Below are 23416 nucleotides of genomic sequence, written 5' to 3' on the forward strand. Positions count from 1 at the left end.
GTCCTACCTCTCCCTCACGTCCATCATATTAAAGTTTGCTGATCAAACATTGGCCTGCTTTCCCATTGGCCCATAGACATTAATAGGATCCTAAAGACTACCTTGAGTGGATTAGGGCTCCAAACTCTCGACTTTGGCCACTCTCTGTGTCCTCCAACCATGGATACAACTTTTTAGGTGGGCTTTTGGAGGGCACCATCAGAAAATACTGTATCATAAGGGGGTCCAGAGTCTCGTCTGGAATAGGAGGAAGATTAGTTTGAAGAAGTGGAAACATCACTTACTCAAAAAGGACTATCTTGAAGAAATCTTTTTTTTTTTTTTTTCATTTTTTCCAAGAATACATCAATCAGTTTGGATTATTGTGTAGCATTATCAAAACATTTGCTGCACATTGGATTTTAAAACCCTGGCATTATCATTTGAACTGGCCAGCGTCCTTCACCATCTAAGAGTCTACCTGCTTATCCTATCTGCCTGGAACAACTTATGAGCTCAAGCTGTTAATAACTGCATAGACCTTATCAGTGCTTCATGCATCAGTGCTAACGGGTCATACTACTGACCCCTCTGTTCTTGCTTTGACATCATTTTCCTTTTCACATTTTGGTTTTGACTTGTGTATGACTTAAGCGACCATGTTGTTGAAAATGAAATTCAGTCAGCAGAGGCGGGTGCGCATGGCTCAGAGCTTGTGGCTGCTGTCATGGCTTGCAGTGATGTGTGGGGCCTTCATCTTTTGCCTCGGGGTTTACCTCAAAATTGAGCTGCTCCGCAGGGCTGAGGTATAAATGTGAACATTAGTATAGGCCAACCACCAAAGTCCACCCCTTTAAAGAGTAATAATAGGGCAGAAGTGAAGTGACCTTCACAGGATTCATTTAATATTTCAAAAGTCGTGATTATGTTCAATTGGTCATTGTGTAATGTGATTATTGATAAGGCATAAGTGACACAGGAAAGCTGCAGGCCAGGCATGTTTCTGTCAGATATTTATGGATTTCCAGTGAGCCAGATTTCATAATCACAGAGTTCGACTGCATCATCATGGATTTGTGGCCTCATGGGCTAGCATCATATGTGGTCTGGTTATTTAGTTCATATTTATCCATACATGTGCACATTTTTATTCAATCCACTAACAACAGTCCAAATACATGCAAAACTAATATCTATTTCAGTGGATAGAGGAAATCGTATTGAACTTAATAACCTAACAGTTGGGTCTTGTCTTTCTTTCCTTCTCGAGGTGATGGAGAACACAGAGATCCATGTGGTCCCTAACATCCTCCTGATAGTGGGCTTGGCGTCCATTGGCACAAACTGGGTAGCTAGTCGTGTATGCCAGGACTCGCTGGACGCAAGCCGCTTTCCTCGCTGGAAAGTGTTGCTGCTGGCCTGGTTTGCTGTGGCTGCACTGCTCTGTTGTCTGCTTGTTACTGTTGTAGTACTCAGCTATGCCCTGCAGGGGCGGCTGGAGGAGTCTCTTAAGGTAGGCTTTTAGGGACAAGCATGCTAACCAGTCTAAAAGTAATGAGGTAAATAATAACTGTCTTTCTCTCTTCTTTATGATCAGATTGGCCTGAGGAATGGTATTCGCTTCTACAAGGACACTGACGTGCCTGGACGATGTTTTCAGAAAGAAACCATTGATCATCTGCAGATGGAGTTCCGTTGCTGTGGAAACAGCAACTATAAAGACTGGTTTGAAGTTCAGTGGGTCAGCAACAGATACCTGGACTTTACCTCAAAGGACGTCAAAGAGTGAGTGAAAACAAGAATTATATCCATATAGGTGATTAGGCACAAAGTTAAAGAATAATACAAACAAAACCACAACAACTTCAGAGAAAAATTGTGCCTGACCTTTTATCAACAGTAGTAGTGGGAGTAGTTTGTATTGAATATTTTGAAACAAAATTGCTTAAAATTAAATGCTTTGATTATTTTTGGGGCAAACAAATGTCTGACTCTTTCTTTCTCTGAAGTCGAATCCGCAGTAATGTCGATGGGCGATATCTACTGGATGGTGTTCCCTTTAGCTGCTGTAACCCCGCCTCTCCAAGACCCTGTCTGCAAAACCAGCTGACTGACAACCACGCCCACTACAACTACGAGTACCAGACTGAGGAGCTGAACCTGTATAGCCGTGGCTGTAGGCAGGCACTCACAGATTATTACATGAGTCTCATGAATTCAACAGGCCCCGGAGTGCTCTCAGTCATCTTGATACAGGTGAAAAAAAACACACGCACAGTTTAATCCCATTCCTACAGAACTGATAAACACCTCCATCGCTGAGGTAAACTGCTGTACCTCATATAGTTGAAATACACTGGCTACTAGAACTGGAACAAGCACTAGAACTAGAATAAGCACATGGCATTTTTGTAAATAACACAAAAACATAAATTTAACTGATGATTTACTCCTTTTAAATATTTTATTTTGGGGTGTGTACAGTGATGCCCCTTCACACCCCCTTTAACACATGTTTCTGTGCAGGTATCAGTCATTGTGAGTCTGCGTTACCTTCAAACTGCGGTGGAAGGCGCCATGGCCTTGGAGAACCCAGAAGAAGAAAGTGTGGGTTATCTGCTTGAAAAGGACCTAAAACAAACCTATGAAGACCTCAAATCCAAGGCTCTGGACATGCTGAAGTTTGCACAAGTCGATCCCGCCACAACTGAAGCATCTCCTGATGCAGAGGAAGAGAAGGCAGAGAAGGCAGCTTCCCCGACCCCTGCAAGCTAGAGAAATCAAAAACACACTTACACATGTAATAGAGCTGGGATTTGTCTGAGGCTTGTTGGCTCTGTAAGTTGGCTGACGAAGAAACCTGTTCAGCTCCACATGTTATAGGCTCATTTACACACTGCCAATACAGCAGCTGCAGCATTTATGCAGGGCCAACAAAGATAGTACTTAGGAAATCAGACACTGACTACACAGGCACCAAGTATCCCCACTGTGTAATACATGATGAGTAAATGTCCCTGAATGTAATATAGCGCTGACCGTCAATACAGGAGAAATGAATAGATTTACTTTAATGTAAGATTGGATAGATGATAAAGTTTAGACTTTTGACACTGACACTGTAAAACATGCATATTGTGCTGAAAATGTTTATATAATTGTATAATTCCTGTGACATCTGTAGTGTCGTGTGAAATGCATAGAAATGTGTTAAAATGCAGAAACTATTTATCATTCAAAACCAATAAAGGTAGACATTTTTAATTGCTTTGTTGTGTTGGATTCTATCTGTATCACTCTGTAAAATATTGTCAGTAACAATTAAAAAAAGAGTTATTGTAGTTCATAAAGGACTCGGAGACTCAGGGCTAGATGAGAGCACTTGTGTAACAGTAGATGCCATCATGGCCTACATGGAGCTGTTGAAACAATCTGATAATCTTTGTATATAATCCAAGGACTGCTGCACCAGCATTAGTGCACTCTGCATGTCTGCGCGCAGTCACTGTGAAAGTAGAATGGGTTAATTTATGATATTAGTGGTTTGATTTGGTTAGTAATTTACATCAAGAAACTTCCAGTTTGTGCAGGATAAAAAAGCATATATTTTATATTATAACTTATATTTTAGGGGGCAAGATACAAAATAGTTGCAATTGGAAGTTTGGCCACCAGATGTCTCCCTTGACCAGAGCAACATTAAAATGATACTGATTCCGCTACAAAAAAATGTAACAGACGCCAGAAGTCAGCTCTCCGCTACTTTTGAAGTAAATTAATAAAAAATAAATAAAAAATAAATAAATACATAAAAAAGTGAAATGGAACTGCGTTTGTTTATTTATTAGTAAGGAGAAGGCGAAGCTAAATTTTAAACGACTCTATTAGACCTTTGCCTAAAATAAAGGCTATAATAACATCATGGGCAATGAGAGTGGGCTTTGTGAATGTGTGAAATGGAGCTTTTAAAACGCAACATGTGCGTTTTGTCAATTCCGGTGTGGTTTTGCAAAGGCGAGTCTGACACACAGTGAGAGAGGAAGAGACAGGCCGTGATGACGGTGTCATACTCTTTCACATGGAGCAAATGGAGGCTCTTTTGATTCATGACTTACACAGGGCTGATAATACTTTAATTAGCTGTCCGCTGTAGTGTTTTACTGCTGCTGCGACTCAACAATGGACTCGAACATCATGGAGATAATAGAGGAATTCATGGACAGTGCATTGGTGCGATGGGTATGTCATTTATCATTTATCACAGCCTAAGAAAAGGTCATCACTTCAGAAGGAAAAAGCGAATAAAGCATTTTCACACGAGTCACCTACTTTAGGTCATATATGAGCTGGTGCCTGTCAGAAAATAGTTTAAACATGTTGGATTATAACTTTGAAAAGTGGTGTTTGTGGCAGTACAAAAAACAAAGATACTTCTCCTTTTGGCAGCTCCTCTTACCTCGGCACGTCTTTTTCACTTCCGCGTCCTGGGTGTAGCTGCATGTAAATAAAACTGTTTATGTCAGTATCTTTATCATATCAGTACATGCTGGGATTGTCCATACCAGACTCTGCTGTCCAGGTTTCACACGGGAGGCCTCAGCTCAAGGCCTTTCTCCTTATGGTCAGTGAAAAAGGAGCATCTGTAAAAACATGTAGTCCTGAGGTGAAACGGGACGTTTCTCTGCTCTTGACCGGTGCCATAGAGAAGGTTTGAGTTTAGACTGGTTCTGATTTGAGGCATGGTTCAAGGGCTTTATTTACCCTGTAGCTGTTGGATCATACAATAGGCCCAATAGTTTACATGGTAGGCTATAATAGCCTAACTCATTATAGGCCTGTGTAAGTTTGGATTGGCACAGCTCTTGAACATTCAGTGCGAGAGAGACCTTGGCTCGGCTGCCTGTCAATGTGAAGTGCATCCTGGTGTGAAAGCACAGATCCACCTGTCCAGACAGGTGCTCCAACTCAAGTGGCTTCCTGTGTAGTGAAAATGTTTCCTCTCTCCTCTCCGTGCTGATCTCCTGCTCCTGTCTCTTGTTTTTGCTTGTCTCCTGGTACATGCTTTTCTCCACACACTCATGCTTTATAATCATCTGGCTGTTACAGGTTCAGTTGTTTGGGGAGACGCTGGAGAGAGAGGACATGGGGTCGCTCTGCCCTGGGTACATGGAAGTGAACTCTGTCTCTCAGGGGGCCATAGATCGCTACTGGAAACTTACTGATGGGATTTTCCTCAATGAGGTTATGAGGGTCATGTAAGAGTTATTACAATTTATCTTGCTTCATTTCCCTGGACAGTTCTACGGTTTATTATTGAACAGACTGAATAAAATAATTTTACACAGGGACACTTTTCAGTTAATATACAGTGAAACCTTTTTTATGAGAGCATTTAGAAACCTTGGTAAACCATAAAAGAAGTTATGTCAAAGCATTTTCCAATTAAATGCTGAGAAACACAGGAGGAACTGACAGCCTCTTCTCTTCAGACCTTTCATGTATAGAAAGTATTGACATGTCACATTCATCCAAGTGCTGGATGTTGGAGTGAAAATGTAGTATCAGGGTGATTCATTCCAATCAGTTCTGTTATGAGCCTTACTGAATTGCTCATCTTTGTGTTCAAATATAAGCCAAAAAGGATATAACATGTTTACAGAACAGCTTATTTATTTGGTCTGACCTAAGTCACAGTGTTTTAATATATGACTGTCCAGTGGGCAGGAGGAATCTGCAGGCTCATTAAAATGTCTTTCTCTCCTTTACAATGTTTTGCTGTTTCAAAAATAAAGAGCATAACACATAGTTGCTGATGTGCTGCCACGTAGTTGTAATTATAACATTGTGTCCTCAGAGATCTAAACCCAAAAGTGGAGCAGTTGTATGGCACAGGCCGAGGAGATGATCGCATGCTAAGAGTCCAAAACTTTTCCATTTTAAATCGACATATCAGGTCCTTCTACCAGGTATGATCAACCCATACTGTTACAGATATCAAAAACATTTAGTCAAAAAGTTTTTGGCCTACAAAATTCTTAAATAATTTATATTGAAGTGATATGTGAAATGTGATGAAATGCACTAACATGGTAATGTGGATTTCCACCAAGTGTGTATATGTTTTTGCTGAATTTATAAAGGGAACATTAAAAATGTCAGTTACAAATATCTGCCATTGGCATTAGAGGAAATGACACAACTATTTCTGTAAATGATGAGTCTTTGCTCAGCAACAACAGTAAAGCTGCTGGATGAAGAATGCGTTGCCTAGCACCGCCTGCCACACAACATAAAAACACACAGTTTCATATTAATATTTTTTAATTAAGTTATATTTTCTTCAAGAGCTCAGGTTAAGACATGGCAGCAATTTCATAAAACAAGAATATAATGTTTTTTCTTGTTTAAATTGTAATTGCATTACCCTGTTGATCCAGCCTGACTATGTACACAGACCTTTTGAATATTTTTCCCCAGGAAAATCTTCAGCAACTGATACTGATGCCTCTCCCAAATGTTGCTATTCTGGGACAGGACCCCCTCACAGGTACAAGATAAGTGATAACAGGTTCCTCTTATCAGGTTATGACTTAGAGCGGCAAAAGTAATTATGCTCGATACAAGTTCTTATCTTTTCTGTATGTCAAAGGTGTTAAGGTGGTAATCGTAGGAATAGCGAGATACACCGAGTATAAATATATTTTCGTGTTTTTAGAGGCTGCAGTGGAAGAGCTCAAGCGACTGATGCTGCTCTTATTGGGATGTGCTGTGCAGGTGACCACACATGATGCCTCTCATATCACAGATGTCTGCAATACTTTTACTATACTGGTGTCTTACCATACATTGGAAATGTTTATTAAGGAAAAGTTTATTCACTATTATTTCAGAAGATATTACAAAAAATGAAGAATATAAACACTAAAATAATAGTATTTAATTAATACATTGTCATTAATCATTGATCATTTGTCTCTGCAGTGTGAGAACAAAGAAATATTTATTCAGCAGATCCAGTCCCTAGACATAGAAACCCAGGCTGCCATTGCCAGCTGTATTCAAGAGGTAAGACATTAAGAACTTAATTAGATGTCAACATTTTCTAACCCACCAAAACGTTTTGAATGACCAGACCATATAAACCGAGTTTTGGACTTCTAAAATGATTTATGTCTTAGTTTAAATCTGAAAATAGTGTCAGCTGTGAAGTGAACTATAATACCCTTTGGATTCTTCCAGTGAGTGAAAAAATGAACCACTTATCATTCTCCAGGCAGCCATTTAAAGGACCTTTAGGTGGCCCTTACTGCCATCCTCCACTCCTTATGTCAACTTTCTCTATTGCCACTGTCACTTTTGCTTCTCTTTGTCATCGTTTTACTGTCATTTTCCTCTACCAGAAAGACACAAATGGCAAACTGCACATGAATAACTATAAGCTTTGCTGTAGCAGTGTGTTGCCCACCTGTGATTTCATCCCAGCTTTCTTAGCCACATAAATAATAGAGGTGAGTGTTTTTGCTGAATGGATAGATGCACCTCGCCCGAATAATCATTAGGTTTGCATGCATTAGTCAGTCATGGTTATAAATGTGGGAGCTTAGCATTCACAGTGCACTGACTGAGTATTTGTCCCCAGGTCTACAATTTTGTGTACCATTAATCTTATCATAGATGTCTGAAATACTGTGATGGCTACAGGTGACTCAGGATCCACAGATGGTGCTGCCGCTGCAGTGGGAGGAGCTTGCAGAGGCAGATAGTTCAGACCTAGTGCCTGTGTTCAGCTCTATGGCCAAGCACATCCAGAGCCTCCTGGCACAAAAAGACACTTATCTCGAGGTATGTGCAAGAAAATACTATGGTTTTACTATTATTTTATGTAAGTTGACATTAAAGGTACACTATGTAACTGTCCACAACTTGCTCATCTCCATGGAGATGTTATTGCTTTACCATACTTACCACAGTATGTCATTAAACGTATCTATTAAGCATTCAATGACCCTGAAAGATGAGCGGGCTCGCCTCTCCACAGATCTGTCACTTGGACTTGTGGTATCACTTGTGGCTGAACTATTTGGGAAAAATATCTAGTTTCAATTTTTCTGATAAGCATTGTGACTGTGGATAGATTTAAGTTTCTAATCAAAGTCCACATTTTAAACACATCTAGAAGAACTGACAAAATAAGACAGGATATTTTGTTGTGTATGGTGGAAATTGTGGTACTTCTATGGTAAATCTTTGCGATTTGCTAATTGCGTAAATTCAAATTGGATTTTGATTCAATTCCAATAAATCTTACTATAGAGCATTTCATGCAAAGCCATATGATCTTGATGGAAACAAGCTGATAACTAATCCTCAACCAGAAAAGTTAAATACTGCACCTTTAAATGGCTATGACAACTGTAGAAATAAATATTTCAGTGCAGACCTCTTTTTGCTAATGGGTCAACACAAATTTGATCAACATTTTATATACTACTGAGGCCTTATTGGGATTTGCAGATATTAGATTTATAGGAGGATAATTTGAACACCAAAATATATCATCTTAATTTGGAATGTATGAATATAGTATAATCCAATATCTGCTTTCTTTTGCTGCAAGCTTTGTCCTAGATTTAATTGGAAAAATCAATCATTTGAAAAAAGATGTGCTGATGACGGGTGGATTGTCTGTATGTCAGTAACACACACACACACACACACATATGGAGTATTACATATTGTTCTGCATGTATTTGAAAGCGTATCGCCACAGATATCAAAGTTTTAGAGCATTGAAATTCCAGCCTGTAGTCCTGTACGTCTGTTTACAAAGTTTTGGTGTCTCTCTGTTCTGTGTACCTCTCACCATATCTTTCAACCCAACTCTCTAGAGAATAGCAGAGCTCAGTCAGGAGGCCCAGTCGAACTCCAGCACGGCGCACCCTGGTGGTCACAGCGAGGAGCCACCCGAAGGTCTGGCACTCCAGCTGGCAGACAGCAAGGCAAAGCTCCGACGCCTCAAACAACAACTGTGAGTGTTGTGTTTGTATGGATCATAAACTCTAGACAGAAAACTGTGGGTTAGTTTTTAGCTTACACTAAACTGTGAATTTTTTTCAGTTTAATTTTGTGTTTTTTCCAGAGAGGATAAAGGAGATCAGATTTTGGATTATAAACAAGAGATTCAAACTATGGATGAGCAGCTCAAGAAACTACAGAAGGAGGTTTGGAAAACATTTTTTGGCAATAACTTGGAACATATGGACATATATGCTAAAATTAAATAGTAATATGTATTTTTGAAAAACTTCACTCCCACCACCAACTGTGTCAACTAGTGTCATGCACAGCCTCAGTCTCTACTGCAGTTTTTATGGGGCCACATACATATTACACTTCTCAGTTGTCTGTCTGTTTAATAATAATAATGAATTCAAATATTTCATTTTATTTATCAGCCCCTGTCTTGACACTCAAGGACACATTACAAAGGATTAAAAGACATAAACAAATACTTACTCTGTAGACTATATTAAACACTTGGTTTATTGCCTTTCCAGCGGTGTCCTCCACCTTACCAGACCCTCTCAGTGCTGTGTCTTATTTATCTGTGTCCTTAGAACCGCTCCCTTCAGGCAGAGGTGAGAGGCATGCGTGTGCTGAGGGACGAGCTGGACTGCACCCGTGAGCGAGCGACTCGCGCTGAGCACCTCCAGTCTGAGCTTCAGAGCTGTAAACACAAGCTGCGCGGACTTGAGATAATGCGCACTCAGCTTAAGGTAAACACACATTTACTTTTGAGGAGGTGTTTTCAGTGAACATCACAGCATTGTTTAGATTTGCACTGTCTAAATGAGATGAGAACAGAACATTTTTTGTTGATATGTTGATTTTGTGGTGTGATTGAACATTTGCAAAAATTCCATGGTGGACAAAAAAATTAAAAAAATTCCATGTAATTTGTTCAGAAAACCGACTTCTATTTTGTTTGTCATTGTCTCATGGTCTAACTAATGACATAAATACAAAAAAATATAATAGTAATTCCTTACTAATATACTAATACTAATTCCTATTCCTTCAACCGAAGTATTATTGAGTTAAGTGTACAGACTCCAATTTGAAAAAAAAAGACTGGTTTCTCTACTTTTAACTAACTGTTAATATAACCAATATTACTGCTGAATGTAACAACTCAAAAGATCTTCAAACCCTCGTGTGAATAGCTGTTATTTATAAAAATAGACTATTACCACTTAATCTGAAAGGCTGTGTCTTCTCACTGCCCTGAGCTTTTCAATCATGAGTAAGTGAGAACAAGTCCAGATCTTAAAACCACAGAATGAGATTATATTGTGTGATGTCACCAGGATTTACAGCCCGGAGCCACTTTGACACAGAGCAGGGTCTGGCTCCTGTTATTGGGGCTTTTAACTCCAAATGAGATTCATTCTTTGAGTAACGGAAGTGAGAAGCAAAATGTATTCATATATTAGTTTTTTTAAAAGCTTGTCCTTTCCATATTGCCACCTTCTTAGTCATTCTTAATACATTTATTTTGTTTTGTCTGACTGCCCAGAATAGTTACAATCAACTAATTTAAACTCAATAAAATAATAACAAATAGTACTTAATCTTACCCAAGTAATACATCAAATCTAAAATAATAAGATAAAGGAGAAGCTGTTGGGGGGAGTAAATGGGAAAGGGTGAAGCAGTGAGTGAGCAGTGCAATAGTTTTGGTTTGTAATTCTCTGCAATTCTCTAAAATTATGTTTAACGTTAATGTCAATGGTATTTCTGTAGATGTTAACTTATTGTTTTAACCCATTATTATTTTTGATGTTTTTGTTTTGTTCTGTCTTTGTATATAAAAGATTGAAAAAACTGTACATATTTTAATAACAAAAATAGTATAAATAATAATAAGAAGCATTCATAATAAATAGCATGTTATATTTGATTTTACAGGAGCAGCAGCAGCTCTGTGCAGCACTCCAGGAAACCAAAGCTCTCCTTGAAGAACAGCTGTCTGACGCCCGGGCGCGCTGCTCCTCAATGAGAGAGCTGGAGAAGGAAAATATTCTACTGCGACACAAAATGACAAATGTGGAGGCTGTGAGTAGAGCAACACTTTTTGTCTTCACTATTATAAATGAGGTGTCTTTTTTAATTACCTGTTATCTCATACGTTTTCATACATGGTTTTGATTGCATTGATATGATCTGATCCAGGAGCGGGACACTGAGAGGCAGCGCGTTGATGAGTTGTTAGAAATGAACATAAGCCTTGAGGCCGACCTGAGGCAGTGCAGTGACACCGTGGCGTCCACTGACACCCCAATCCGGCAGAATTTAGTCCAATCAGAGCCTGACTCTGATGAAGGCTTGTGGAAATTGATTGGTGAGAGAACCTGCTTTTTCTACACACTGTTATTTAGAACATTTTAATTAACTGATAAGAAAAATAGAGTGAGGTAATACCGACTTGCAGGTTATCACTTAACAATATCTGTCTCCTCATTTGCTCCATGCAGCCTCTTCCATTTTTCTCCTATTTTATTTTTTATTCTCCTTGTGGTTTTGTAGATCAGACGCCACTGAGTGTGGAGGTGGGGGAAGCTTCCACACTGAGGCTCCTTGGAGCGGAGCAGGAGAACGCAGAGCTGAGAAGGCGTTTAGAGGAGTTACAAATGCAACAAGAGGTCAGAGTTCAGAGTGTGACGGTGAAGACTTGTATAGAAGGAATCCATTTCATTTCATCTCCTTTTGGCTAAAGGTTATAGGGTAAAGCAGGTCACCAACATAAATCCACACATGTAATGAAAGGGTGGTGGAGGATCACTAAGTGCAACACTATAGTGAAGTGCACGTCTCTTTGTTAGAAGCACATGCTCTTATCTTACTTTCATATAATTCACAGTTCAATGGTTGTACCTTGACCAAAATCACCACTTGAGTTTTGTAAAATACTTCAAGAAAGGAATCCTGTCTTTTTATCCTATCATGAGAATGAGCATAAAATGAAAATGAGTGGAGTGAATAGTGGAGGAGTTCAACATTTTTTCCTGCTGCAGGTTGATCTGCCAGAAGCAAAAGATGAGCTGGAAATTGAGCATCAGAAAACACTGAAGGAGGTTTGTAAAAGATGATAATTAAAAGGCCCACAATGGCTGTATTATTAAATAGGAACTACAGAATGGAATTGTAACGTCTGTGATGTATTGTATTGTGTGAACATATTTTTACATATTTAAACATTCACTCACACTATATTTCTCTTTTTGCAGTTACAAAACTTGGAGAATGAAAATGTTAAGTTGAAGCAACAATTAGAAAATGTTGTCAAGAGACTGCAACATACACAAGAGGAGAAGAAGAACCCAATTGAGGAAGTAAAAGAGGAAGCGATGCAGAGGGGGGTCCAGGGTGTGGAGTCTCATAGGAGTCAAGGAGTAGGACAAGGAAGAGTCATACAGGATCACACAACAGGCATAATAAGCATCCAAAGACAAGCTGGAGTTGGTGAAGATTTTTTAGAGAGAAATATGAGTGCACAAAATGAAGAGATGCAGAGGGGTGAGGCAGAAGGGGGTCAGAAGGACAAAGAGAGTGTGGAGAACAGGATAGCAAATGTAACCATAGACATAGAACCTGTATCCAGTAAGCCAATGTGCTACCTCTCTGGTCCCGAAATGGAGCGCCTGACTCATCAGCTCCAGGAGGCTCAAGATGAGGCTGAAAGACAGGCCAACGCTGCCCAGGACCTGCGCTCTAAACTGAGGGAACAAAGCCGAAAAACATGGGAAGCAGAGCAAAGACTGGTGCTCCTCGAGGCCGAACTACAACGACTGAAAAAAGCAGCAGATAGTCTGGGAGAAGCCCGCAGGCACATCGAGGTAACAACATAAACAAACTCAACTCCATGAATAAGTGTCCATCATAAAATATTTAAAAAAAAATGTAACAACTCCTGGCTCGTTAGGTACTGCAGTCGGACAATCTGGTTATGGAGGAGGAGCTGTGTCGTTTGCGGAGTCAAGTGGAGCTCAACAGGATGCAGACCACTGTCATTGCGACCCTGGAGGGGGAGCGTGCGGCTTTAGAGAGAGACAGAGATGCACTGCGCGGCACAGTTGATGTCCTGCGCACAAACCAGCGCAAGGTGCGAGTGGCGGCATTTTAAGCACTAACTGTGGAAATTAATTATCATGATGATTTTCATTCTCTCTGTCTGGCCCCCACTATGGGTGTGTTAATGCTAATTACACGCATTTCTACAAAATATTAATTGGTGGACATTTAGAACTGCTATTAAAAGCTTCTCTCTGCATAAATCTCTTAAAACAAAATAGGTCCTCCCCAGATCTAATCTATCCAAGTCCATAAATCAGATAAAAGGTGTCATAATGGAGCTTGTTAAATGTGTGTTGGAAAAGGCTGAAAATAGCCCCAAATTTGATACAGCACATTCTGTTCTAACACACTGATTATGACGTGGTCTGGTGATTTCCAAGTATAACCATTTTTTAAATGATTTGTAAAACCCTTAAATAATTTTGTGATGTTGGGGTATAGCACTTACCCACAAAATTAGAAAACTATTTAAATTAGTCATGCCTGAGGATGAAAAAAACAAGACTATTTTGTGCATTCTATGTTGTGCAGCTCTAAATAACTGAATTATAGTTTTATCATTCAAATATGTAATGTATACTTGATAATATTAACTAAAAATGTTCTACATTATCAATACATTTAAAGCATTGATACTTGATAGACGTGGGGGCTTGGTCCTGAGTGAAAGTGTGCAGCACAGTTCCTCTGGAGCATGTTCTCTCCAAAGAGGGGGATGCAGAATTCTGTGAAAATGGGACTTAATGTGCTATTTGCAGTAAAATCTCCTGACATCTGAGAAATTGCCAGCTAAGGAAAAGAACAGTGCAAAAGTCAGCACTAAAGAAATACCATTAAATGGATTTATGAATTCATCACAGTCAGGAGTCATCTATAATATTTTTAATTTTACTCTGACAAAAACCAAGTATAATTACCCCAATTAATAATAAAAAAAAAAAAAAAAGATACATTTTAGACAAGGTGTTAATGGATCAAATGCTTCTGTACATATCAAAACAATTATTCTCACTCACATTAGATAAATTTGAATATTAACTATGTGATAACTATTTTCTTCACACAAATTTCAAAGGCTACGTTGCTTCAAACATGTTTTTAAAAGAAAAACTTGCCTGTGCAGTATGTGGCCACTCAACCTGAATAATTGTGCTCATTATAAGAGTTTAAAAGTTGAGTCTTCCTTTTATCATTTCTTAACACTGTAAAGTACAAAGTCTCAGAGCAGATTTACTGTGTCACCATTTTGTTGTATGAATAATATAATTTTACACTGGAGCAGCACAGTCAGCGGCAAATAGAAATATGCCCATTTCAACATGTTGCACTCTTGTGAAACAGAATAGTTTGTTGTGACCGAGAGGAAGTCTTTGTGTTCCATGACCAGATTAAAAAGCCAGAAATAATGAAAACTCCAGCAGCGTATGTTAAATGGAACATGAAGTGCAAACCTCTCCCCGCAGGGCCTCATAGCAAACAGAGAATTACAGCTCGCCTTTTTGCACAGTTCTCCTGCCTACCTTAACTGTGTGGGATGACTTAACTGCTGTGTATATTTATACTTATGCTTAACTTAAACTATATATATTTATATCAGGGCACAATGGCACCAGGGTTAGCTACAGATTTGAATCTAAAATTTCCCTTTGGAAAATGTCTATGTAATTGTTTTATGGAGGTTCAGTACTAGGTTAGAATGATAAATATGCAGCCAAAGATATGATGCTTGGAATAATAAAAAAAAAAAGTACAATTCTTTATTATTATTTTTCTTTCATTCTTTATCTAGAGTGACCAGTTAGAGCTCACCATTCAGACCCTGCGTTTGGAGCTCGAGTCTCAGGGTCGGAGTCTAGATACCTGTCGGCGGCGGGAGGAGGAGTTGGAGGTGGAGCTTCGGGAGGCCACTTCAGAGGCCGAAACACTGACCAAAGCCAAAGACCAGGCACTGCTGGAGGTCTCTCGTCTGGAGCAAGAAAAGGACACTCTTCAGGCCGAGCTCGATGGTCTTCATAAAGAGGCGAGGCAGAAGGAAAGGGAAGTGACGAGATTAAGGCAACAACTGGAGAGCACCACCCTCACCCTGGAGAGCAGCCACCAGAGGGCCCGAGCTGTGGAGACTGAGCATAAGTATATCATCCTCTGGCAGCTCAATAACACTGTTCTGTTGATACGATTACTAACAGTTTTTAAATTCAAACCTGGGCCATTAGAGGAAGTTATGATCAGGCAAAAATAAAATTACAATCCCACATGCCCTCCCACCCAACCACCTTACCAGACGTTCAAACACAGTCTCTCTTCTCTCTCTCTCTCTCTCACACACACACACACACACACACACCCACACCCCCCCCCCCCACACACACACAGATTTTACATAATTGGAGCTTGTTATATGAGGCAGATCCTCGTAAATTGTGTGTGCATATTTTAGTCCCCAAAAAACACATTTAACCTGTTGTGACCTGTATTGTCTTTTAATGTTGCCAGGCGTGTTTGTCGGCAGCTGTCTGAATCACAGGAGCTCTGCACTCGGCTCCAGGACTCAGAGAAGGAGCTGGGCTTTGGTTTGAGCCGCTCTGAGGCGGAGAGGCAGCAGCTGCAGGAGCAGTATGCACAGGCACAGGCCCAGATTAGCACGCTGTCCCAGGTGTGTTTTGTGGTTTAGTCATCATGAGTGGTGTATACAAGCTCTGCAGAAGACCCGAGTCACACATCAATGTACCCTGTGATTTTGACAAATAAAAATATGGTTAAAATATAAACTGTCTATTTGTAGGATTTATATTAAAAATAAATAGTGGCTGAAACTAATTTTCCCTCCTAACTGTTTTCACTGTGATTTAGTTTCCATGGTGAGAGCTCTTACTAGCCTTAAGCCATATTGAACAGCTCATAGAAGACATACAATAAAACTATATAACACTCATTCAAAGCTAGTAAAGAATGATACATGAGTATATTTACAGATCTTTCCTTGAAAACTGCAGCAACTATATTTATCTTTGGAAGCAAGGTCAAGATGTACTTGTAATTTAGTAATATTTTAGGTTATTACTGTTTCAAATATATTTATTTCTAAACTCAATCTCTATTTTGTTCCAGGACCTGGCAAAAGAGCAGATGCGTTGTCAAACTCTTTCCACTGAAACTGAGCATTTGAACAACAAGCTCCAAAAGGCTGAGGCTGGCCTGAAAATGTCAAAAGAGTCACTTGACCAATCCCAGCAGAGAATAGGTATCCTTTCATGTGATCTCAAGAAAATGGAAAGTCTGTTTGAATTGGAAAAGAAGAAGAGAATTGCAGACGAAGAGGACAATTCTTCAGTAAACAGAACAGGAGTTAGCGAGCCAGAGACGAAGGAGAAGTCAGCGATGGATCAATCACATGAATCTAGCAGATATACTGATGTGAACCGCAACAGGCATGAGACAGAAGAGACTGTGAGGCAGCTGAAAGCAAGCCTCACTGAACTGGAACGAGAGGTCTGTATTTGTCAATATACGATATTTATAGATGTATATGTCTCTGTAGAGTTTAGTTGCTGTCGACAGGGTGAAACTGGGTGACTTGATGATGCTTTTTGTGAAAGGGAGACAATTTTATTATATTGAATTTCTTGCTCTTGGGATTCTCAGTGACTATCAACTCACGCAGGTCTACAAAGTATAGCACTTTATTCCCAGAACTTGGGCCTTATCTGCAGTCATCAGGTTTTATAATGTCACCTCGGCTACTGTTAATCTTCCTTATCTGCTCTGCTTCTCTTGCACTCCTCTCTCCATCTAAAACACACACACACAACTCCACCATCAGGCTGTACGTGTTACCAAGGTCACGAGTTTCATTCAGTGCAGGTACTCACCAGCCTCCATGTTAACAGTCTTAAAGCGTGTCCGGGTTCTCTTCATAGAGGGCCAGTGTGTTCTTAGCTGGCTGATCAATTGGCACACGTGAGAGCATGAAAAATAAATATAACAATGAAAAACTGTAAAAGCGCAAACAAGAAACCGCAGGCCTCTGAACCCAGTTTGGAGAGTTTTGGAAGGTCTAAAACTGAACTAAAAGTATATTGAAAGATTCTGCTCTATTTTAGTGGGCCTCTTCTCTTTCATAAGAAAATACAGTGAAGTAGGTGGCCTGGGCAACTGAAGGATTACACAGACATCTTCTTTACAGTGAAGTAGTAACATAAAGTAATGACTTACTTTGTAGATGCCACGAAATGCACCTAATCAGCCTTTTTCATTTGTGGTGCAAAGGCAGTTTGAAGCAAAATTACTTAAAAAATATTTTTCTCATTTCTATTTGTCTCAGAAAGCAGTGGCAGTCGCAGGTCAGGAGGCCTTGTTGTCCCGTCTGTCTCAGTCTCAGGAGGCCTGTGAGCACCTCAAGGACCAGCTGGAGGCTCTGCGGCGTCACTCCCTTAGTCTACAGGACTCCTGCACCCGATTACAGGGTCTCAACACACAGCTACAGGTGAAAGAAAGCACATAGTAGCTCAGATGACCAGCATGTTGTTGGCACAAGATGTATTTGCACAATACATGGAGACATGTATAACTGCTTGTTAACCAAGACTTTTTCTGTTACTACATAGCACTTGTATTTAAGTATGTAATAGATAGGTAACATAAGCTTTCTTTACATTTATTCAAAATATAAATTGATTTCTGTTACACAGATTGAACAAGCCTCGTTGAATTCCCAGCATGCAGCATCACTGGCACAGTGTAGTGAGGTCAAAGCCCAGTGCGCAGCACTGGAAGCAGAGTCAAAGGTTTGGGCGAGGGAGCGTGAGGAGTCCCAGGCCCGAGTGGAGGCTCTGAGACGGGACCATGAGCGGCTCACAGCCCTACAGCAGAGGCAGGAGCTGGAGCTGGAGGAGCTGCTGGAGAAACATTCACAGCTCCGCAGTAGCTCCCGCAGCCTGGAGGCCCAGCACAGGGAGTTAGAGTGCAGGTAGGTAAACATAGGGAAAATACTTTAGTGGTTGTTTTGTGAAATTTTAAATTAGAAACAAGATTATCTTTGTTTTCTTTCTAAAATTTAAAGGTACAAAGAACTTCTTGAGAGAAAAGCCCAACTCGAGGACAGAGAACGGGAAGTGGATCTTTTGCGAGTAGAAATGGAGGCAGGAGCCCAAAACCAAATGGAGAGACAGCGTGAGCTGGAGCGACTGAGAGAAGACAATGAGAGGTAACAGCTCCGTTCTGCCAGGCACTTTGTTTAGCATTACATTCAGAGGATGAGATCATCCGTTCACTTGACTCCTCTATGCATTCATGCTTATTTAAATGTGGAGGAGCCTCTCTTTGAAACAGGAAACATAAAACACATTTGAATGCAAATGTGATTTATGGTTTTGCAGCAATCCTGTGTCTCAATGTAAAAAAAAACAGGAGTTTAGCAAATGTATTAATTGTCTTCATGTTATTGACTATAGATGTATTTGCAGTGAATCCAATAGCAGTTCATGGCCTGAACATAAAAAAAAACCACAACTAATACTGTCTGAAATATTTCAGTGGTATAGTCTAAAAAATACAGACAATATTACATTACGCTTTATAATTCAAATATCCTCTTTTATTATAAAAAAAAATATATATGTTATAGGTTTACAGTAACATAAATCTTCCTCTTATTGCAACATCTGTTACCAAAAAACGAGATAGAATGACTGCACACATTTAAACCTATTGAGTTATTTCAAATATGCTCTTGTATTCTTCCGTAACATTTGCTTTGATGATGGTACTCCTCATACTGTATATTACTTAATAATGGGTTTTAGTTAGAGCGCACTTAACTAATGAGGGGATGGAGTCCTGCACGGGTCACCTAACAATTACAGATGAGTGTAGCTCATGCGTGTGGCTGTTACAGGCTGCAGGCCCAGCAGAAGGAGTGGCTGGCGTCCCAAGCCGAGCTGCTGGCCCAGGGCTCGGTGCTGAGGGGGGAGCTGAGCACCTCCCAGCTGGAAAAGACCCGCCTGGAGGGGGAACTGAGCACCCTGAGGGAAACGCACCAAAGTCTGGACATTAGCTACGCCAGGCTAACCAGCCAATTCCAGGTCTGACACAGTCACACAGACACAGCTCACAGTTACAGCTGTGGCTAAATCCTAATTGCTGTAAATAGAATCCCATGAGTCACTGCTCTTCTGTAGACGGACTTGCACACTGCTTTTATAATAAAAACACAAAGAAATAAAAATAGCCAATATAATTAGGCTGGAGAATAGGTGAAAGTATGATTTCACTTATATTATTATAAGCTCTTATATTATTATATTCAGCACTGTGAGTTTCAGTTGGCAGTATATTCATGTGTTTTTCATCTCTTTATAAGAGAGTACAGTGAGTAATCAGTCATACTCTCTGAGCCTGTAACAGAGCGATCTTATTAAAAGGGAAATGGTCAGACCTATTAAAGACGTTACCATTATCCCTGCTGTCGCAGTGCTGCCTAAATGGGCTCAGCTTTGTGTAACTTTGACAACAAAGGTAAAATAATTGGATGAAGTTGCATTATCTGTGCAGTACAGTCTATATGGATTTAAATATTTCTTGCTTCTTAGCTGCTATGTGGTATATCTAGCATGAATATATTTACTCTTTTTCAGCTACACTCTGCAAAGTTTGAACGAATAGAAGAAATATAGCACCAAAGCCTGTTGGGTAGTAAACACAGTATGGTAGATACAATACACTGAACAAAGTACAAAAAGCAAGAAAATACATATAATCAAAATGTGTACAAGATAACATTATGATAAAAGTATTAAAAATAACAGTACAAAACAGTGATATACACATATTATTTAGACATTAATGGTAGGTTGTATTGATATTTACAGTAATGTGTGATTTTCTAGTTGTTGACCCAACTGAAAGGAAACATGGAGGAAGAAAACCGTCATCTGGCTGAGCAGAACCAGAACCTTTTCAAGGAGAACCGGGCTTTGCTGGAGCAGAGTCTGGAGCGCCGCGATCAGCACTACTCCGAGCAGAAGGAATACCAGTAAGTACAGACAACCTACTACTAATACAATAAACAATATAATAAAACACACATTATCATTTCTCATCTTAAGAGCATAACCTCATTGTTGATAAATACTGTAATTTACCACCAAATGCTCTAAATGCAAATATCCTATTGTACTTAAAATCAGCAGCACAGCGTTCACATTAAATTAACAAAACAAAGAGTAAAGTGTAATTTTGTAGGCTGTTCCTTTGTTTATTTTTTGCCATAACTAAGAAATAATATGATGGTTGTTATGAAAGTCCATGGGTGGTACCAAATACAAAACACACCAACATCACACTTCTGATTCAGATAAATACAAGCATGTGGTGTGATTACACTTTTTAAGTAACTGTAACTTCCTGTTTACAATTTTGAACATGTGAGCTCTATTAAGTTATGAATATTAGTGCTGACAACGCCGTAACACAGCCAGCAGATGTCCAATTTGGAATATTACTGTATATGAATATCACACATAATCATTTTTGGCAAGTTTTTGTTCTAATTAAAGCTAAACGAAACTATGAGCAAGTGTTTTGGCACCATTGTTGAATTGTTCAGTATATTCATGTAATTTTTTGAGATTGTAGGATATACCAAACCTATTGAAAATATTCTCACTTGCTAAAATACGCATGGCAGAGGATAATTTAAAACGTAATTTTACAAAAGAGTTCATTTGATAAATCAAAGATCTGTTCCCAATGTGAAATAGCAATAATCAAGCAATAATCTCTGGCTCTGACTTTGAAAAGACTTGATTTGTTACCTCACTTTAACAGGATCAGGCTCAGCTCTCACTATAAGCATTGTTACATTCTCTCTACAGCAGTAATCTTCTCAGAGATGCCCTGATGATAAATGCATGAAATGAATGAATGAATTTGAAACAGCTTCTTCCCACTCAGCTCTTTCTTTTGCTGGTTTCACCTTGTAGTGGCTTTGTTCTCATTTCTCTCATGGTTTTCCTTCAGAGAGAAACTCAGCGAGCTTCGACGAGAGAAGCAGAAGTTGGTGGAGAAGATTATGGACCAGTATCGAGTCCTTGAGCCCAGCATGCAGCCTCCGGGCAATAAAGCCAAGTACTATGCAAAATGTGGTCTTATTTCTTTGTTTACGCATTGTTAATTACTTTAGTTATGCACTGGAGGGAGTTGGTTGGAAAACACTATATATTCTATATTTAGTTTGATCTTGAAATTTAAAAATAACATACTGCAAAATTCTTCCATGTAAAAGTAACACAAATATTTCTTGTAAATATATAGACAGGTGTGCAGACCAATGGGGCAGGTCGTCAGCATTCTGATTGTAGAAGGGAAAAATAGACTAACACAAGACACTAAGCATAATTTAAAAACATTGAGTTTTTGAACAAAAACACCGAAACACCTGTTCTTTAATCAAAAAAATTGAGCTATTGATGCTTAACCTACAACTACTGTAAATGTTGAGTTCCTAATGTGTGCTTGTGTTCTTTAACTCCCATCCTTTTTAGTAAATAGTATGTGTCCTCTGTGTCCTCAAAGGAAATCTAACTGGATTGCAGACAGGATGAAGAAGCTAATCAAACCCCGGGGAGGAGGAGGAAGGGAGGGCCGCGCCCTCTTCACCGCTGCAGGCAGTGTGGAGAACCTGGCCGACAGCAATGAATTTACATCTGACTCACAAACAGCTCAACCCAGTGAGAGCACACACACAAACACTTTCTCAAAGATACGCTCACCCCATCAAGGGAGGCTACGGGCATGCATACAAATCTACTCATGACTACCAAGTGTGGTCACTGTTGATAGCACTGCTCTACTCAGTTCCATCCCAGAAGTGCTAAATGTTCCTGCCATTCTCTGCTAACCACATGTTGAAAAGTGCATAATAGCATGGTTTCATTTTCAGCTACTTTTAACACCATAGCATGCATTATTATTTGAGGCTTACTAATTACACTTACAAGAGATTACTAATAATTTTATTGTATATCACTGAATATTAATTAAATTATTAATATAATAATAATATTAGATTCAGGCAAGAATTTGTCTTGCACATAACATCACTGCTCAAACGCAGAGACAAACAAAGACAGGGCATAGTACTGGGATCTTAAGGGCAACTTTTGTCAGCAGAATAAAAACAAATATTTTAATACAGTTTAAGACAAATTGAAAAGTGTTGGATGGATTACACTATAACCATTAAATACGCTAAAGTATGCTCTCTCTCCTGTAGTGACAGACCCACGCAGTGCTCCTGTGTCTCCGTCCCCCTTGAGGAAGGCCTCGCCCCCAGCAGAACCTGGCTCTCCACTGACAGGATCCGCAGTGGTACGCTCTGGCTCTGGAGGGCGCCGTAAACTGGGATCTCGTCACGGGTGGGGCATGGGACTGGCGCGTGGTGGGTCTATGTCTCAGTCCTTTAGTCCTGGAGACAACAAGCCCCCACCTCGCCTCCGTTTGGGCTCCAGTCCACGTACTTCCCGAGTGCTGTGGGAGGGGGAGAGAGGGGGGACTCCACCAAACACTGACTCACCTCTGTCCTGTCAGAACAGTGTGGAGGCAGAAGAGGGAAATGGTGAAGGGGACAAAGCATGAGGGACAGCACAAGTTATAAAGAGTTTTTATTTAAATTGCATAAAAAATAAATTGCATGTCTGTTGACAATTATTTGTATTGGACAGATAAATGTATATTGTATAAGAGATAAATGTATTAAATTACATAAATTAGTATGTATCTTTAGTGTTTTAGTCTGGTTTAAGAGAATATGTCTTTATTAAAAATCCATCCACCTTCATAACAATCCTATGCAGCCTTATTGTTTTGGATAGACTGCTGATGCAAATTTGACTTAAAAACATCAAGGTTCGGTGCCAACTGTGCACTGTCTTCTCCTCTTAAAACTTACAGGATTATCTGAAATGTCTGCTGATGCCCTGTTCTGTCTCATCACTTGCTTTAGATGAAAAAATATATATCTTGTCACACTTAAGAGCTGCACTTAAAGGTAAAAGCGTGGTACTCAAATGACTAATATTGCATCTAAAAGTAAAAAAAAATTATATATATATATATATGAGAGCTTTTTCTTCAAAGCCTTGGACGAAAAAAATGTGGGAAACTCACGTTCTTGACTCCGTGAATGTGGATGGCATATACGAGGATAAATATGGAGAAAGCAGCCATCTGGCTCACATATGGTTGAAAAATCCATTTTAGGCTTCTTGTTTTAATCCTGTCACTGATCTGATGGCAATTGATCTCC

At 39.6% G+C, this 23416-nt stretch overlaps 2 protein-coding genes across 2 annotated transcripts; both read left to right on the top strand.

Moving 5' to 3' along the window:
• Positions 1–143: 143 nt before the first annotated feature.
• rom1b (retinal outer segment membrane protein 1b) lies at positions 144–3224 on the top strand. Its single transcript, XM_033974195.2, has 5 exons — positions 144–785; positions 1250–1492; positions 1577–1764; positions 1989–2235; positions 2506–3224. Exons 1-5 carry the CDS (start codon positions 639–641, stop codon positions 2752–2754), a joined length of 1074 nt encoding a protein of 357 aa, XP_033830086.1. The 5' UTR covers positions 144–638; the 3' UTR covers positions 2755–3224.
• A 734-nt stretch (positions 3225–3958) lies between these two features.
• ccdc88b (coiled-coil domain containing 88B) lies at positions 3959–22944 on the top strand. The gene is made up of 27 exons (XM_033973978.2): positions 3959–4218; positions 5086–5234; positions 5834–5945; positions 6457–6526; positions 6695–6753; positions 6961–7044; positions 7681–7821; positions 8868–9007; positions 9119–9200; positions 9597–9755; positions 10948–11094; positions 11212–11380; positions 11566–11681; positions 12054–12113; positions 12267–12875; positions 12962–13141; positions 14903–15243; positions 15607–15766; positions 16222–16602; positions 17435–17596; positions 17802–18079; positions 18173–18316; positions 19007–19193; positions 19998–20143; positions 21130–21237; positions 21685–21839; positions 22385–22944. Exons 1-27 carry the CDS (start codon positions 4159–4161, stop codon positions 22744–22746), a joined length of 4761 nt encoding a protein of 1586 aa, XP_033829869.1. The 5' UTR covers positions 3959–4158; the 3' UTR covers positions 22747–22944.
• Positions 22945–23416: the final 472 nt, after the last annotated feature.

The sequence above is a fragment of the Periophthalmus magnuspinnatus genome, chromosome 10 (assembly GCF_009829125.3).
Source record: "Periophthalmus magnuspinnatus isolate fPerMag1 chromosome 10, fPerMag1.2.pri, whole genome shotgun sequence".
Taxonomy (NCBI): domain Eukaryota; kingdom Metazoa; phylum Chordata; class Actinopteri; order Gobiiformes; family Gobiidae; genus Periophthalmus; species Periophthalmus magnuspinnatus.